The sequence below is a fragment of the Jaculus jaculus genome, chromosome 12 (genome assembly GCF_020740685.1).
Source record: "Jaculus jaculus isolate mJacJac1 chromosome 12, mJacJac1.mat.Y.cur, whole genome shotgun sequence".
Taxonomy (NCBI): domain Eukaryota; kingdom Metazoa; phylum Chordata; class Mammalia; order Rodentia; family Dipodidae; genus Jaculus; species Jaculus jaculus.
In genome coordinates, this window is record NC_059113.1 from 104,788,013 (window position 1) to 104,807,307 (window position 19,295).

A 19,295-nucleotide genomic window follows, 5' to 3' on the forward strand; every position below is an offset into this window, starting at 1 on the left:
CCAAGAGATAAAAGGGGATTTTCTGACTGCGGGTGGGGAAGGAAAAGGGGTGCGTTGCCAGCCAGTCTGGCATGAGGCTGTGTTGTAAATCACAGCAGATGAAGCTGGTAATCACACCATAAGATCCTGACAAACCCTCTCTGAGCTAGCAATGTTGCAAATCAGGGCTTTGCTGACACCCAGTTGTGCAAAGGATAGCTGCTCACCAGGATGAACTCCTAACCCACCACTTAAATAGCACAAATCCCAAGGAAAAAATGAGTTTCAGTCTCTACCATCTTTCCCTTGCCTTTGTGAAAGTTCAGCAGAGCTAATTTCCAACCAACATCAAATGGTAATGGAAATTAACATAGACCCAGAATAGATTTTTTTCCCCCAGTGCTGGAGTGAACCCAGAGCCTGTGCAAACTAGATGAACACTTTCTGAGATTTGTCTCCTATTTTTAAAATAGATTTTATTTATTTGCTTATTTATTTATTTATTTATGAGAAGGAGGGATGGGGGAGACGCTGATAAAAAGAGAAAGAATGGGCACACCAGGGCCTTAAACCACTGCAAACCAACTTCAGACATATGCCCCACCTTGTGCATCTGGATTATGTGGGTCCTGGCAAATCAAACCTGGATCCCAGCTAAGTCATCTCTCTCGCCTGCCTCCCTATGTTTTGATGACTTATGTGTATGAAATGATTGCCTTTTTTGAGTAAGGGTCCTCTTTTAACCAGGTCTAAGAAAGCTGAGGTGAGTCATTGCTCACTGGTCACGAAGTTGTAAGGCGCAGGGTTGAAGCCGTAATAACTTTGTGCTCTATTACTCATCATGCAAAAAACTAATTTAGCGTCCAATGCTGTAACTTACAGATGACGACGCTGTTCAGATGTGGTTACACACTTCATGCACATGATCTTTGAGGTTTTAAACCACAAAATATTAAATTTTCAGGGGGCCAGGTGTAGGACAGGGCAAAGAAAGTCCATAGAACTCTTTTTCCCCAAACCTAGTATGTAGCATTGATAACATATTACTTTAAAAAATATTTTATTTTTATTTTTAAAATAAAAATATTTTATTTATTTATTTATTAATGAGGGATATACATATACACAGACAAGATGCACGCGCCACTCTGTCTGGCTTTATGTGGCTGCTGGGCTTTGCAAGCAAACCCTTTTAACTGCTATGCCATCTTCCCAGCCCTCATGTTATTTTAAAAAATTTTTTTATTTGCAAGCAGAGAGAGAGCGCGTGGATGAGCGAGATAGAAGAGAGAGACAGAGAACGGGTGCGCCAGGGCCTCCAGCCACTGGACGCGTTGTCCCCTGTGCATCTGGCTAACGTGGGACCTGGGGAATCGAACCTGGGTCATTTGTTTTCGCAGGCAGACGCGAAGCCGTCTCTCCAGATCCTCATGTTACTTTTTATATGTCCTGACTATTTGACCATGAATTAGGAAAGCAATCTCTTGTTAGAAAACAAGCCTGTTTCTACATCGATGTAGCAAGTTCCACAGGTCCTCCAAAAAGGCGGGGTGGGGGGGGAGCGGAAGGGGCTTAGCCTTCCACATGCAGCTTTTTATATGACCAAGGTACCCTGCGGCTCAAGTCATCAAACAGATCAATGCTTTGCATAAGGAGTCGCGGTGAACATTTCAGCCCGGAGAGTCTACGGTGGCCCTGGGAAGGACGTGCCCAATCCTTCCGGGCGCCCCGCGGGTGTCGCCCCCGCACGGAGCCCTTTCCTCCGAAGCCTGGGGCCGCCTTTGTCTCCCGAGATCGGAGGGAGACCGGCCGGACCCCGAGCGTGCGGGAAGCCCGCGCACCGCGCCCCTCTAAGCGCAGCGCCGCCCTGGCCCCGCCCACAACGCGCCTGGCCCCGCCCCCGATGCGCTGGCCCCGCCCACAACGCGCCTGGCCCCGCCCCTCGCCGCGCTGGCCCCGCCCCCTGCGGCGCCCCGGGCGAGGACGTGCGCCGGCCGCCGACGCCGCGGGCCAATGGCGGCCGCGCGGCCTGCGCGCCGAGCTCCTCCCGCGCCGCGCGGGGGCTGCGGGCTCCTCCCGCAGGAGGGATCCTGGGAGCGCCGGGCGGCGGGCCGGGCTCCGCGCTAGGACCGGCTTGGCGGACGGGCGGCGGTGCAGCAGCGGCGGCAGCAGCGGCAGCGCTCCTCGGCCTCCCCCCGCCATGGCCCCGCCGCCGGCTTCCCGTTGAGCCGCCGCCGCCGCGGGCCTCGAACCCGCGCCGCGCCGCCGCATCATGGCCCCGACCCTGCTCCAGAAGCTCTTCAACAAAAGGGGCGGCGGCGGCACCGCGTCCACCCAGGCCCGGCCGCCCAAGGAAGGACCGGCGTTCAGGTGAGCGGCGAGGGCCGCGGCCCCGGCGAGCATCCTGCCTCCCGGCCGCCCCGTGCGTCCGCGCCTCCTCCCCGCGGGACGGCGCCTGGGCCCGGCTGCCCTGTCTCCATTGTGCGGGTGACGGTCTGGGGAAGTTGTGCCAGGGTCGCGGCGGGCTGGGGGCGGGCGTCTCGTCTCCCGTCCAGCCCGCCCGCCCGCGGATGAATGAGGAAAATAGAAAGCACAGCCCCGCCTCGTCCAGGACGTGCGGGCCGCGGAGAGGGACCGGCTCCCGGGGAAGTCTCGGGGTCGAGTGTCGCGAGGCGGCGGCCTGCGCTTCCGTAGATCCTCTTCGAAGCACGTGCCGTCCAGGAGTGACAGCTCTTAGGCAGGCGCCTGTTCAAGACCCGCTGACTGCTCCTCGCGGTTTTTAACCTCAGCACTTTGATCCGGAATCCAGTCTTTAAAAATCCCCTGAACGATTCTGCCTTCAAGGGCTGGGTTTCGAAAGATGCCTTCCCGTGTCCTGTATTGCCTTTCAGCAATTGCATCTAAATCTCATCATTTATTGACCTTTTAACCGTTCTCAGCAATTTAAAAATATATATATAAGAAAAAAAAAATGCTGACCATCCAGCACCAAGTTTGGCATTTCTGGCAGGTGCTTTTTGTCCGGAAGGTCTTGGGGAAGCACCTTGTTCAACAGTTCTAGACCTAGTACAGCAAACGTTTAGAAAGTTTCAAAAACAAAATTGGAAGAGAATTAGTTTCTGTCGATTTTTTTTTTTTTTTAATGCGTTTTGAGAGCTGACCTGGAACTCACTATGCAGCTCAGGTTGATGTCAAACTCTTGGAAATCTTTTTACCTCTGCCTTTCCAGTTCTGGGATTACAGGCATAAGCCACAACATCTGTCTGAAATGAATTTTAGGTTAAATTTCATTGTATAGATTTTGCTTTTTCTTTTTAAACCCTCTATTCATTTAAAAGACACTTAGCTCCCAGCACTCGGGAGGCAGAGGTAGGAGGATCACTGTGAGTTCAAGGCCACCCTGAGACTACATAGTGAATTCCAGGTCAGCTGGGGCTAGAGTGAGACCCTACCTTGAAAACCCAAAAATAAAATAAAATAAAAGACACTTAGCCCCTTACTATAGTTACGTAAGGTTTTTCTTTTTCTTTTTTTTAGTTGTTCGTTTTTCAAGGTAGGGTTTTGTTTTGATCTGGCACAGCTTGACCTGGAATTCACTATGTAGTTTCAGGCTGGCCTTGAACTCACAGCAGTTGTCCTACCTCAGCCTCATGCTAGGATTAAAGGTGTGGGCCACCACACACAGCAATTGTATTTTATTTTATTTTTTTTGAGACAACACCTTTTGTAGCTCAGGCTGCCTTCGAACTCCTGATTCTCTTGCCTCCACGTTCCAAATGTGAGATTACAATAAATATGTGTTACTATGCCCAGCCCCAGTAAAGTAATGTGAGTATTAAGTAAAGTACTGTTTTTTTTTTGTGTGTGTGTGTCTGGTGTTTGGATGGTAAGTTGTGAGGACATCTAAATCTCATCATTAATCTTGAATCCTAATAACTTGGGTCGGGACGTCTTTGCCTTTCAATTCTTTGACCAGTAGTGACCCTGTCTACCTTCTCAGAATGGTGGCATCATTTCAGAGCCTTCATAGGTAGTTTTCTCCCCTTTCTGTCAGCAGCCTGGACGGAGTCAAGGGTGCAAAGCCTGAGGAGAACGGCCTGTGTTGCAGGCGCTGCCCGTGCCCTGTGGAGCCCTTCCCAAGGACCATAAAGCCCTGGTAGTGCAGGTGGAGCTGCAGTTGCCCGGCCATTGCTTCTGGAGGTCCCTGCTGGTTGCCCCCACCACGCCTTCCAGCCGTGAAGTTCAGCTGGGTGTGCTTTTTAACCACAAAAAAATTGTGGCTATATTTAGGACCTGGCCATATTAGGAAAATTGACTCCCACTTTGTGGGAACATTTTCAGGATTTTGTGCTGATTTCTCATTGGTGTATAATGAAAGCAAAAATTACTGTGCCAATTAAAGATTTCTTCACTAGGATTTTGTATAAGTTTTTGAGATAGTTGTTTTTAGAAAATTTAGAGTTTGGTTCTGCTTGATTTTAAAAAAATATTTTATTGATTTATTTATTTGTGTGAGAGAGAATGTGAATGGGCGCAACCAGGGGCTTCAGCCACTGCAGATGAACTCCAGACACATGTACCACCTTGTGCCTCTGCTTACGTGGGATGACTGGGGAATTGAACCTGGGTCCCCAGGCTTTGCAGGCAAGCACCTTAACCACTAAGCAGTCTCTCTAGCCCTCCCTGATTTGAGACAGGATTTCATTTTGTGACCTAAACTAGCCTGGAAATCACAATCCTCTTGCCTTGGTGTCCCTTTTGGTCAAGTGCTGGTATGATGAGTGCCCCTTCACAAGGCATGAGGAGCCTGGCATCTCTATTCTGTGCCTTTCCTGCCCGCTGGTCCTCTCTCTCCTCACCTTTCTTCAGCTCCCTTGCTTTTTGTGAGTAGCTGGTGTCATGGCGTGTGCAGCTCTTCAGGCTCACCGGCATTTCGCCCACAGGGAACACCACAGTCAAGATTCTTCTTGTGTTTTTTTTTGTTGAGGACCTACAGAAAAAGCCCTTCCATAGCTTGAGGAAAACGAAAAGGAATCAAAAGAGGTTGAATTTACAATTTTAAGCAGAGAGGTCAGGAGCACGATAGGTGGTGGTACCTGTGGAGTTTCCCTGCTTTACGTGATGAAACTGCTCTGTGTGCTCTGAAATGGGATGCTTGAGTTCTGTTTGCTGGTCCCAGAATGGTTTTCACCCCTAGCTAATGACACACATTTGTGTTTGGTAATCTTGTTTGTTGAAGGGTGAATTAGGAGCAAGAAGTAAAAAAAGGGCTGGAGAGATGGTGTAGCGAGCGGTTAAGCGCTTGCTTGTGAAGCCTAAGGACCCCAGTTCGAGGCTCAGTTCCCCAGGACCCACATTAGCCATATGCACAAGGGGACACATGCATCTGGAGTTTGTTTACAGTGGCTGGAGGCCCTGGCGCGCCCATTCTCTCTCTCTGCCTCTTTCTTTCTCATTTTCAAATAAATAAAATAAAAATTAAAAAATTTAAAAAAAGAAGTAAAAAAATTATATAGCATCTTAAGTCAAGTTCTTGATTACTTTGGATTTAGGGCTAACATGTTTAAGTGGGAATTTTTAAAAAAGATTCTTCTTATTATTATTGTTTGAGAGAGAGAAAAAGAAAGAAAGAGGCAGGTAGAGAATGGGTGTGCCAGGACCTCTAGCCACTGCAAACGAACTACAGACACACGTGCCACCCTGTGCATCTGTCCATCTAACATGGGTGTTGGGGAATCAAACTTGGGTCCTTTGGCTTTGCTGGCAACCTTAACTGCTAAGCCATCTCCCCAGCCCCACACAGGACTTTTCTTTCTTTCTTTCTTTCTTTTTTTTTAAAGACAAGATATGTATGGTTTCCTACATGTGTGCCTCAGGTTTGAAGAATTAGCTGCAGTAGTTTTTTAAATTTTATTTTTTGGTACAGGCATATGGGGGATAGGGAATCAAACCCAGGGTCTCACACATGCTAGTGGAAATATTATCTTAAGATACTTAGCTGGCGTGGTGGAGCACGCCTTTAATCCCAGCACTTGGGAGGCAGAAGTAGGAGGATTGCCATGAGTTCAAGGCCACCCTGAGATGACAGAGTTAATTCCAGGTCAGCCTGGACCAGAGTGAGACCCTACCTCGAAAAACCAAAAAAAAAAAGAAGGTACTTTTTTTGGTTTGTTTTGAGAGTGTCTGAAGTCACCCCAGGTGGCCTTGAATGTCTGATCCCCTTGTCTCCAGCCTGGGAGTCCTGGCCTTCCCAGTGTGGGCCACCATGCCTGCTGCTTTTATTTGACTTTTATATTTATTTTCTTGCAGGGCTGGGGGTTGAGTCTAAGGCCTCATGAATGCTAAGATTTTTTTTTTTAAGTTTCTATTTTTTGTTTATTTGTTTGTTTTGAGGCAGGGTTTCATGCAGCATAGGCTGGGCTTGAACTCATGATCCTCCTTTCTTACTTTCCCAAGATCTGGGAATATAGATGTGCACCCAGCACTTGTTTTGTCTTACAAATGTCTCTGCTACGTTAGTGGACAATTCTCCACCTAAAATGTGTGTGTAACAGGGAGGTGTAAAAGATGGGCTATTAAGTGTTTTCTTTTATGTTGGGTTAGTTACATGAAGCAAACAGATACCTGGGGTCTGGGCAGGGCTGGAAACATCGCAGCCACTGGGTAGTTAGTTGGGTAAATGCCACAGAGAAGGAGCTCCGCTTTTCTTCCCGCAAGACCTGAATGCCGGCAGCCAAGTGGCCTAGTTAGTGTTAATCCCATTTGTTCTGTGAGAACAACTTGGGCAATTGGTTACGGGTTAATATAAATATAATTTAATCCACTTATCAAATAGCAGCTGATGTCAATTTGTTGTAGGCTTAATGCTCCACCTGTTCAAGTCCTGGTAGGACACTGACTGTGTATCTTTGAGTTGGAGGTGTAAAGGACAAGAGATGACATCCTGATATGCACACGCAGACAGCATGCTAACACCGAGTCACTTGCCATTCTCAGGCAGAGAGGGGTTAGGGCAGTGCTGTGCCTTCTTTTGTAGCACCAGCTTCAAAGGTGCAGTCATTTTTTAATGAGATTGTTTCTGTACTAGGCTGTAGAATATTCTGGAAGAAACATTGCCTTGGTTCCATGACAGTAACATAAGACTAAAGGTCTTTCTGGAGATGTCTTTGCCCACCTGTTCACATCTACCGGAGCACTCCCCACAAGCGGGCTTGTCTTGATACATACCTGCCTATGCCTTGTGGCAGGGCTCAGTGATTTCCCAGAGGAGAAGAGGGCGCCTGTGGCAGCCGACACAGAGGACCAGCTGAAAGCCGCTAGAGCCAGAATGGTGGCTGTCACCTGCTGTCCCAGCACCTTGGAGGTCAGGAGTTCCAAGCCCGCCTCAGCTATATAGCTAGACATTCAGAATGATTTTAGGAATATGGCATTTATTTTTTTCCTGAAATACTTTATTTAGTGAAATAGATGAAATCCACACTTTTGTGGAATTTCCAGTCTAGAGCTGTGTCGCTCATTTCCCAGCACTGAGGTTGCTAGATGTGTTCTGAAGTCAGTCCTGTGACGGCAGTGAGAAAGCAGTTTGTTTGTTGTGCAGTGCAGGGCCTGACACACTGCACATCTCAGCGGCTTCTCAGCATGCGTTGTATGAAACAATGGCTCTTGTCAGGACAGCTCCACACCTATGCGGTGCGCCTTGTTTTGCTCACCCCAGCCTCTTCCTCTTCCCCCAGAGTCCTTTCCTCAGGAGTAAAATCGAAGTGGGGCTGAGCACGTGGCCCGGTTGGTAGAGTTCTTGTCTAGTATACCAGAGCCTGGGGCCTCATTCCAGCACTGCATGAAGCAGGTGCGGGGCTCACACCTATGTTCCTAGCACCTGGGAGGCAGAGGCCAAAAGATCAGAACCTCAAAGTCATCCTCTGCTACAAAGTGTGTTTGAAGCCAGGTAGGCTACATGAGATCCTGTCTCAAAAACAAACAAGCTTTTTTTTTTTTTTTTTTGTTAAAATAACTGATAGTATCTGTTACTACAAGTGATAGATAGGCTTATTGTGGATTTTCATGCACTTAAAATCTTGCACGCCTTTAATCCCAGCACTTAGGAGGCAGAGGTAGGAGGATCTCTGTGAGTTCGAGGCCACCCTGAGACTACATAGTGAATTCCAGGTCAGCCTGGGCTAGAGTGAAACCCTACCTCTAAAAACCAAACAAGACAAACAACAACAACAAAAATACCCTAACTTCATCCCAAATCTTAGGAGGACAAAGTCACTTTGTCACCTGTGCTTGTGAGCCCCAGGAGAGCAGGTCTCCAGCTTCCTTTGAAACTCTTTTAATAGATTTTGTAGGGTAGATGAAGACATGTGGACTAGATTATTTTTTGTTTTGGGACACGGGCTATGCAGTCTGTCCTTGAACTTTTGGCCTTTTTGTCTCAACCTCTCAAGTACTGGGATTACAGATATATACCACTGCACTGGGTGGGATTAGACATTTTTAAAGCTAAACCATGCAATTAAGTTTTTATTTTCTTTTTATTTTTTTCATGTTTAATTTATTTATTTGAGAGAAAGAGATAGAGAATGGACGTAGCAGGGCCTCTAGCCACTGCAAACGAACTCCAGACACATATGCCAACTTGTGCATCTGGCCTATGTGGTTCCTGTGTCCTTAAGCTTTGTAGGCAAGTGCTTTAACTGCTAAGCCATCTCTCCAGCCCCCCCCCTTTAATTACAAAGTCTTGCTATATAACCCTGGCAGAATTTGAATTTAGATAAGGCTGGCCTTGAACTCATGGCTATCCTCTTGCCTCAGCCTCTGGAGTGCTGCAATTATAGACATGTGCATCCATGCCAGGTTGCTGTAACTAAGTTCTGAAATGTGAATTTGTCACATTATATACAGTGTTGTTTGGTGTTAAGTAAATGGAGTTGAAATTTGGACCTGGGCATGTGATTTTTTAATGCACAGACTGTATAGCTGTAAGGAGGGTGTTGGTTTTTATTGCTGTTAGTTTAGGTTGAGTTCCTCATGGTTTGCTTCTAGGGTCAGTTGAGGGGATGTTACTTTGTCGCTTGGCAAAGGAGGTTGTGAAATGCTGTCCTTGACCTCATGAGCTGCTCTGGCTACAGTGTCAGCTCGTGGTGGGCAAGTCAAGTGTGAGAGCGTCTAGTGCAGGGAATTTTTTTGGCTACAGTTTTTCTTCATGTGTGCAAAAAGGAAAGAACATTTTATACTTACTGTACAAGTCCTTTGCCTACTGTGAATTGTTAGGCTTGGGCTATGAGCTCATGTGCTCGGCTATAAAAGTAAGTTGGGGAGTTTATCAGGCATTCTTTATGTCAGGGTTGTGAAGATGGATATTAGGTAAAAGAGGAAAAAACAGGGTGAACTTTTCCAGCTCACTGGGTGTGTAATAGTGATTTCCCTCCACCCCACCCCATCTGTACATGGAACACCATGACTCGCCGTGGCCACACAGGCACTTGTGTCACCGCGCTTGAATGGGAGGCCGCGATGGGGTGGAAGGGGACGGGCTGGCGTCCCACTGTGTTCAGCACAGGCTGCCCAGCTGCCGTTACAGTGGACTTATGAAAAGGACAGTGTGCCGTCTCACGAATCATGCTACGTGGTTTTTTCTTACTGTGCTTCTGTTTGTGCCACAAGAATAAAACATACTAAGTGTGATGACACGAAACCAGTAGGAAAGTGTTGGGGATGAGTGTCGTAGAGCAGAGTGCTCTTGTCATGCAAGATGTGGTTAAGTGTGGGCCTGGGTCCCCGACTATCAGTCCTCCCTCTGGAGCTGGAGTCCTTTCGTAGATAGAAAATACTTTATAGTTATTTGAGCCTGGCGCGCGCGCGCTCACGCTCGCTCGCTCTCTCTCTCTCTCTCTCTCTCTCTCTGTGTGTGTGTGTGTGTGTGTGTGTTTTATTGGGAATTAAATCTAGGGCCTTAGTACATGCTAGGCAAGTGCCCTGCCACCGAGCCACGTCCCCAGCTTTTAAAGTTTTAAGTTTCTCAGACGTGGATCGCTCTGCAGCCCAGGCTCCCTAGAACTCTCAGTCCTCCCAGTCTCCTGAGGGAGGACTATGGTGTGGGCCACCGGGCTGTCCCCGTGCCTGCTGAATTTACATTATATTCCCTCTGCTGGTTCCTAGCACAGTGCTATAGACAGGTGTGTCTGTTGCTTCATCAAGATGGTTTTTATCACCTCACCCAAGATTGTTTTTAAGAGCGACTATATTTGATAGATCTTTAAAGTTCATTATTTTATTGTGTACTGATGTCCAATAGAAAAAGAAAGCAAGTTCATCACGGTGTCATAGTGTGCAGGGGCCTTGGAGCAGTGGACATGCACTCATCCCTCCCAAAGCTGAGCGGGATGGATGGAGAGCCTTCTTATCTGGCGAGGAGTTTAGTCTAATTCTTAGCCAATGTAATTGCATGTTGTCATGGCAACTGTATTTCTTCTCAAGTTGAAGACAAGTCAGATGTTAAGCTTCATGTTCCTTGGGGTGAAACAGGTGTGGATTTAGGATATGTTAGGAAGAAGCAAGGCATCACTAGCCTGATCGATTAGCTTATCTTCAGTTCCTTACAGATACTTCTGATTGCCAACTGTATCTCTGCTGTGCTCAGAAATTGGACATTTACATTTTCTATTATTCAGTCAAACCTTTGAAGCTAAGAGGGGAGAAGTGTTTTTGTTAGTTGGCTTTTAACCGTCTTTATCGTCTCAAGTTCTTCTATAAGTCATGATTGAGAAATAGTAATGCCCAGTGGAACTGAAGCCCAAGTTTGATCCCCAGCATTCATGTGAAAAGCTGGGTGTGACTCTTTCCCAGTCTGTGGAAGGCGGAGACCCAAGACATATTGGAGTTCACTGGTCAGCCACTGTGACTGGAAAGAAACAAGCAAGCAAGCAGAACACACCAGCAGCTCCAGGGTCAGGGAGAGACTCCATCTCAAGGAAAACAAAGGAGGAAGAGGGAGAGGGAGGCCCTGTCATTCTCTGCCTCCTGGGTGCGCACACCGGCTGTGCCTGTCTGCATACACATGCCACATGGGAAAGAAAAGTCCCAAGAATCTGTTTTAAATTTGATGTGACCAGTCTTTTTAATTTGTAGTTTTTATTTGAAAGTCTCAGTATATGAAACAAAAAAGTGTTTATGTATTGTTAGAGCCTCGATGAAGTTCTAAATCCTAACCCAATACTGTGTTGAGTACTTAAGGCAGCATGTGGCAGGAGGCTGTTCGTGAATGAGTGAACACTTGGGCAGTGAGTGAGTGAGTGAGGAGATCTGAAAGCTGATTGTCCTTAAAGAGTCCAGTATTCTACTATTACTCGTACCCACAGCTTCCAGAATCTGACTTCTTGAAATGTTACTGTTTTTCATGTGGAATTACTTTTCTTGATTTCACTAGCATACATCATGTCAATGAAAAAATGTTCTGGTGGTATACGTTGTAATCCAAGTGCTTGCAGGGAAGAGAGGAGGGATGGGGGACACCACCTGACTAAACAGAATGACTGCAAGGTCCAGGTTAGCCTGGGCTATATTGGGAGACTGTCTCAAAACAAAACAGTATTGGTACAGGCAATTCAAAGACATTTTCTTACACTTATTAATTCTAGCAAATTGTTCTCCTGCCTTAAATGATAAAGTAAGTATTGGAAAGGATAGGTTGACCTGCATCTTTTCTTTCCAAAGAAAAACCCAAAAAAGATACTTGTTTAAGCAGTGGATCTGAGACCCAGTTATAAAATCCCACTCATATCAGAAATGACCTACTGAAACAGTTCTTGTCTTAAAGAATATGTAGGAAGGTATGAATTCTCAGGTGTGTGCTGGTAATACCTCTGTTCTATATGCTGTTCAGATTCATTTGAATTCTCTTATGGCTTGGTAAAACAAGTAGGCTGCAGATTTAAATGCACAAAGTAGTTTTCTCAAAGATACATCATGCTTAATTATAAAAACAATATTGGGGCTGGAAAAATGGCTTAGTGGCCAAGGCATTTGCTTGTGAAACCAAAGAACCCAGATTCAATTCCCCATGACTCAGTGTAAGCCAGATGCACAAGGGGCACATGCATCTGGAGTTTGTTTGCAGTGGCTAGAGGCCCTGACATGCCCATTCTCCCCCTGTCTGTCTGTCTGTCTGTCTGTCTCTCTCTCTCTCTCTCTCTCTCTGTTTTTCTTCTATTTCTATCTCTCTCTGCTTGAAAATAAATAAATAAATAATATTGGTAGGCAGTAGGGATTATTTATATGTTACATGAGGTAAATGTTTCAGAAAAAAGATAGGATCCTTTTGACTTTCCATTTAGGACTTTTTCATTTGAGAAACTCATTTGAAAAGGGATTCATGGAACTGTCTTGTTCCTTAAGAAGAGTATACTTCAGACTAAAATATCATTAGTGGTAACCATGGTGAGGGGGCAGTGAGGCCACACACCATGAGTAAACATTTCCCTAAGTATGTCAGGCGGTGGCTGTTTGCTTTACAATGGTCCACTGGATAAGTTAGTTGCTAGGGCAGAAGGAGGCAGGAACTGCTGGCACCAGGAGTGGAAGATGTTCTCCTGGTAGTTGATTGAGTCTTTCTACGTGTGCAGGGTTCAGTGGAAGACTCAGTGAGCATTGATAACTAGCCTTTACTACAGGATGCTTTTATGTATGTATTTATTCCTGAGAAATTGTTATACATGGATCTACTTTGCTCAAGATTACTGTTTCCTTTTTATAGTGATGGGGATTGAACTCAGTACCTTGTGCATGCTATGCAAATGCCGTACACCTGAGTTACTTTTCATGTCTAAGGTTAATAGTTAAATACAAAGCTGGGCGAGTTGGCACATGGCTTTAATCCCAGCACTCGGGAGGCAGAGGTAGGAGGATCACTGTGAGTTCGAGGCCACCCTGAGACTCCATAGTAAATTCCAGGTCAGCCTGGGCTACAGTGAGACCGTCTCAAAAAAAAAAAAAAAAAAAAGCCCATACATACATATGTATGTATATATGGAAATATAAGTCTGTCACTTCATACTTCTAAAAGTTGTTTGCCCAGAGGTTCCTTTTTTGTTACTCTTTTAGAAGCATTCTGGAGTTATAGGCAGCTAACGGTGGCTGAGGGAGAAGAAGGCTTTCTTTGCAGTGGTTTAACCACTGGTAGGACCCACATCCTTGGGTAAATGACCCCCACCCATGCCCGTGCAGGAAAACCTAACTACGCTCAATGGGCACACCCCGCTCAAAAAAAAGGCAAAAAAGTAAAAGAGCCTACTTTGGAAGAAGAAGGGGTTCAGCAGAAGGGGAAATAATGGGAGGGGATTATGATCATAATGCATCATATGTATGCATAAAAATTGTCGATAGAATAGTTTTCTGTTTGTGCATGTGTGTGGTGTGCGTGTGTGTACACTGTGTGTACTTGCACTTTGGTGTGCAGGAGAAAGAGTGCGCATGGTCACGTGCTGGTGCACTCAGGTTCGCATTCCTGGTAAAAATCACCCGACCAAGAGCAGCTTTCGGGGAAAAAGGGTTTATTTTGGCTTACAGACTCGAGGGGAAGCTCCACAATGGTGGGGAAAACAACATGAGCAGAGGGTGGACATCACCCCTGGCCCACATAAGGTGGACAACAGGAACAGGAGAGTGTGCCAAACATTGGCATGGGGAAACTGGCTATAACACTCATAAGCCCGCCCCCAACAATATGTTGCCTCCAGGAGGCTTTAATTCCCAAATCTCCATCAGCTGGGAACCTAGATTTCAGAACACCTAAGTTTATGGGGGAACACCTGAATCAAACCACCACATTCCGCCCCTGGCCCCCATAAACTGATAACCATCCATGTTGTAAAATGGAGTGCATTCAGCCCATCTTTAATAAAAGTCCCCATATTTTTAGTCAATCCTAATGATGTTCAAACATCCCCATAATCCAAAATCTTTTAACTGAGCCATAATATGAACACCCCCCCCACAACCCATAACGGCACAGAATAAACATTCACACTGAAAAAGATGGCATTGGGCATAGCAAAGAAATATTCAACCAGTACAAGATTTAAACAGGGCAAACATCAAACTCTGTAAGTCCAAGTCCAACAACTCTAGTCAATGACAAATCTCCAAGCCTGATAGTTCTAACCAGCAACAAGTCTCTGGAGTTCCAGTTCCGCCCCTGCAGCTAGGCTCCTCACAGTCCTAGAAAACTTCATCTGGGCCGGCAGCTTTCCTTAGCAGCCATCCCCACTGGGTCTCCACTGCCATCCATGGTTCATCCTCATGCAGTGCACCTTCAGGGAAGGAATGCCATCTTGCCACTCTAAAGACAAGCCATTTCCCCACAGTCCTCAGGCCACCCAAAGATGGGATTAATACACAGGAGCCACTGGAGGAGCTGGAGGGAAGGACATAGTAGTTAAGATATGAGTAACTATCCAGGCGTGGCAGCACACACCTTTAATCCCAGCACTCTGGAGGCAGAGGTAGGAGGATCTCTGTGAGTTTGAGGCCACCCTGAAACTAATTCCAAGTCAGTCTGGCCTAGAGTAAGACCCTACCTGGAAAAAACAAACAAACAAAAAGTAACCATTTACTCAGTGCCAGCAGGGCTGGGCTCTGTGGTGCAACTGATGTGCATAATCTCTACTCTTCAGACAACCCTGCAAGAAAGGCAGTTCTTAAAAATTGTTTTGTAGTTGGGGGAGGTCTCCCTACGTAGCCCAGGCTGGCCTAGAACTCACAATCCTCTTGCCTCAGCTTCTCATGTGCCAGTGTTACAGCCATGCACCGCCACATCCGGCTGACTTTATGTCCACGTGTAGATGACAAAACTCAGAAGTGTTGCTGTACTGACCCACAGAGTGTGCTCTGGAACCTTCTCTATCTGTCCTGTCGAGTCATCTAAGCTAAAATGGGAGTGAGCAGTGGCTGTGGAGTGAGGCTGAGGAGGCGGTCTGGTGGGTAGAGCGTCATCTGCACACACGAGACCCCGTGCTCAATCTGCACCACGTAACCAGGCACGGACGCAATTTTGAGGCCAACCAGGCTACCCAGTAAGACCCCACCTGAAATAGTAAAAAAAACACATAATGAAATAAATAAATAAAAATAAAGTTTTCAAAAAGATCACTGCATGAGTTACTTTCATGCTACTATGACCCACTTCTTAACTGAATCAAAGTAGGAGAGATTTGTTTGGTTTAGCGTCCGAGGGTCACTCCATGACTCCTCGGCCCTTTGTGCTTGTGCAGGACCCCGTGGTTGCGGGAGTGTGAGCTGAAGGGCAGCGTCATGGTGCCCAGGAAGCAGAGAGCAGTGGCTGCGGCCTGTGAGCCGAGTGCAGGGCTCCACGTAGATGACTGAGTGTGTGCTGACGGCAGCCTGGCTTTTGTCTGTTTCCTGCCCTGGCTTCAGGCTTCCAGCTCTCTGAACACCCTCAGGACTACCTGGGATCCTGTTTTGGCTAATGATCAGGTGGCCGTGGACACTGCAGTGCAGAAGCCACTGGGCTTCTTTCGCCTTAGCTGCTCTGTCGTTAGTCATGAATGACAAGTGCCAGGAACGTGTGCAAGAGCGCAGTAGCTTCTGACCAAAAGAGGGAGAGCGAGCTCACCTGCAGGGCGCTGCAGAGTGCCCAGTCTTGGCAGGGCCATGTTCTAGGTGAAGTGGTGCCTTGATTTTGTCAGAAACCACTAAAGGTACAGAGAGTTACAAGAACGAAGTCAGCCACGAACTGCCGAAGAATCTATAGATTTTCCAAGGACAACAGTGAAATCGCAGAGATGAACCGGTCCCAAACTGGGCTTCTTCCCAGGCGTGTTACCCTGCTCACAGGCCTTGTTTGTCTAAAAAGGCAGAGCAGCGCCCCCAGCTCACTAGAAAAAAGGCCTGGAACTCTCACTCCTCTTGAGAACAGTGCTTCTGATGTGAGCTGCTAGCCTAAAACTAACCTAAAAATAACCTTAGAAGACCCTTCTGCTGGGGAAGCCAGCCCGCTGTCCACCTCAGTTAATAACCTTAGAAGACCCTTCTGCTGGGGAAGCCAGCCCGCTGTCCACCTCAGTTAATAACCTTAGAAGACCCTTCTGCTGGGGAAGCCAGCCCGCTCTCCACCTCAGTTAATAACCTTAGAAGACCCTTCTGCTGGGGAAGCCAGCCCGCTCTCCACCTCAGTTAATAACCTTAGAAGACCTTCTGCTGGGGAAGCCAGCCCGCTCTCCACCTCGGTTTCTCCTGCTCTGACGTGAGTGGAACTGTTCCCTGTCATCAAGCAGGTCAGCAGCCAGCTTTGCAGTAGTGGGCTCTTAGGGTCCTCTACTGCAGTGCAGATCAGACTGACCGGGTGTGCACCTGGACAGTGCACCTGTGGGCTCCTCTGCGCCCGTCCCGTCCTGACTCGGTCTGTGGGTAGCTACCTGGAGGTGGTGTCAGATCCCCAAGCCACAGGCACTTCCATAGTCGCTGCCTCCCTGCTCTTGCCACTTGATTGTCCCGACTAGTTCATCTAAGCTGACTGCTTCTGACGGCCAGCTAAGGTCAGGGGTCCCACGTCCTCAGGTTTCATTTATTTTCCTGAGTCACTCACAGAACTAGGGTGGGAGCTTGGGTGCCCTTTTGGGATGTGCCACTCCAAGAAATTCTCGAGTTTAATGCTCTGGACGCTCTAAGCTTGCTCTTCAAGGTTTTGTGGAAGTTTCTTTGCAGAGACATGGTTGAAGCATGGGCACAGTGGTGACGGGAGGTATGGCCTGATGCTACCTGACTGGGGTGGACACCCAGCAAGGCCGGTCTGCTCAGATTCCTCAGATGCCTTCCCCTGGGAGGGCAGGACCCAGCTGGTAGGAGGCTCATCTGCTGTCTGCCAGGGTTGGCCGTGGGCGAGGAGGACGAGGAGGACGTCAGGGCCTCCATGACTGGCTGTTAGGAAGAGACATCTAGTTTGTGGCCTGTCACTCGAGTCTCTACAGGAACTCTTCATTCAGAAGTGTGTCTTGCTGTTGTCCATGTTCTGGACCCAGTTAATTTCTGGTGTGCGGCGCGAGGTGCCCGTGAGGAATTCAGGGTGTGCAGCTCGTCCCCGTCCCTGCTGTGAGGACTGGGGTGGCGCCAACCACACACCACACGTGCTTGGCTTAGATTGCCAGGGATTCTGTCCCTGTGTTTGCTTAGGTCCTCCGTTTTTCGTTCATTTCCCTTCACTTCTTCCTGTTGTTACTTTGTGTAGGATTTGCAGTGAAGTCGGGATGTCCCCGAACTCCCGAGTCCCTGCTTCTCTCTCACTAGCGCGGGATGTTCCGCTGTGCTGGCTTCGGCCTCTGGTTCATCTCTAGGCCGGGGGGGGGGGGTGCAACTGGCACAGGGCCATGATAAATGAAGCTGAGGTTTGGCCTGCTTTTTTTTTTTAATTTTTTTATTATTATTATTTATTTGAGAGCGACAGACACAGAGAGAAAGACAGATAGAGGGAGAGAAAGAATGGGCGCGCCAGGGCCTCCAGCCTCTGCAAACGAACTCCAGACGCGTGCGCCCCCTTGTGCATCTGGCTAACGTGGGACCTGGGGAACCGAGCCTCGAACCGGGGTCCTTAGGCTTCACAGGCAAGCGCTTAACCGCTAAGCCATGTCTCCAGCCCTGGCCTGCTTTTTGATTCAAGTATCCCCCTAAACACTTCCAGACAGCATTGCTCCCAGCTCTTCTATTTATTGTTTTGTTTTGTTTTCAGTTTTGGTTTTCCGAGGCAGGGTCTTGCTGTAGTCCAGGCTGCCCTGGAATTGATTAGGAGTCTTAGGGTGGCCTCGAACTCACGGCGATCCTCCTACATCTGCCTCCCAAGTGCTGGGATTAAAGGTGTGTGCCACCACACCCGGCTCAGCTCCTCCTGTCTTTTAGCATTTTTAATTTTTCCAGGTTTTAGATGCTTTTTTGACATGGAGCTCTCTGAAGAGTTTGCATCTTGGTACACTGGTGACGCTAAGACTTTCAGCAGTAATAGTCACTGCCATTGAGATGTGGGACCCCATCTGCATGCTGCTGTACATGGTCATTGCCCAGACTGTCATTTTGCACGTCAGGAATGTCCCCCGCGGGCTTTCTCAGCCCTCTACCCTCTCACTTCCTCGACAAACAGAACAGATGAGGCTGTACGCGTCCACAGGGGTGCAGAAGGCGTGGCCCCAGTGCGGCTTGGGAGTTGCTCCTGAAGCGTAGGTGAGGCGGGGATTGCAGTAATGACTCACAGGGCCTGAACGCCTGGAGCAAAGCCAGGATGAGCTCTGGGTTATTTTTGTTCTTTACCCAGCGTCTGCAGTAGCCCAGGCTGCCCTCAACTCCCTGTGTAGCTAAGGATGACTTTCTGATCCTCTTGCTGGGGTAACAGGCATGGGAATGCCTGGCCAAGCTGAGTGTGACAAAGGAAGTTTCAAGGGACTGGAAGATAATGGAAGATTCCAAGGAGGGCTAAGAGTATGGAAGCTGTGAGGATGGACTTGACGGCCAGCTGTACTTGGAGTGGAGGATAGGGATGAGGGCAGGTCAGGAAGGCAGAGGTTGGTGGAGAGGAGAGGGTGCTTGCTGGAAGGTCCATATCAAAGAGACCCATGCAGTGAAGCTAAGGTCCAAGGAGTAGAGAGCACACAGTGCCTATCCACACCTCGCTTCTAGGGACTCCAGGAGCTCCAGTCATGATCCGGGAGCCTTAAAGGCCAGCTGGGAGTGAGGTGTGTGGAGCCCTTCCTGGAGCATCCCGGGAGTGAGCGGTAAGGTTCTTAACTCCCAGAATATAGGCTTGCTTTCTGTTGGAAGGACTCCTGGCAAGACTTGGGGTTTGTTTATTCTTGGGTTTAGGGACAGAAGGAGAGGAAGGGGGTGAAGAGTTCCTCCAGTGCTGGCTGACTGCTGTGAAGCCCCCTCCCTGCTGCAAGAGTGACGGATGCTCTACTCCAGAGTTTTGTTATCTTGTGCTTCTTAATTTTCAGTTCCTTTGTCAGGTGATTTTCATGATTACGGCATTTAAGATTGGTGAATGTGCAGACTTACGGTTTGACAAATAGAGGTAATGATTCCTCTCAGTTCTGTTTGCTCAGGGTTGGGAGGATAGACAACTTCCTCCTGTCTGTCTTTCAGGCTCACTGACAACTATCTTGGACTTCAGCCATCTAAACTCATTCCAGTGGCTACCAGGTTAGCCTTCCTATTGTTCTCATTAGCCTTAGTGATGGGGTCAGAGTTGGGACAGAGGCAAGTCATGGCACCTTGTGATTCTGAAGAGTTTTCTAGAGTTGTGCTACCTGCCTCAGTAC

The 19,295-nt window shown here is 47.9% G+C and overlaps 1 protein-coding gene across 2 annotated transcripts in view; it reads left to right on the forward strand.

Annotated features, from left to right (window-relative positions):
• The first annotated feature begins 2,232 nt into the window (after positions 1-2,232).
• Positions 2,233-19,295, forward strand: part of Fnip2 (folliculin interacting protein 2) — a 94,574-nt gene continuing 77,511 nt past the window's right edge. For both annotated transcript variants that reach the window (XM_045131137.1, XM_004655895.2), the window contains exon 1: positions 2,233-2,349. In XM_045131137.1, the coding sequence (XP_044987072.1) occupies positions 2,252-2,349 (98 nt within the window). In that variant the 5' untranslated portion in view covers positions 2,233-2,251. The remainder of the gene's footprint in view (positions 2,350-19,295) is intronic.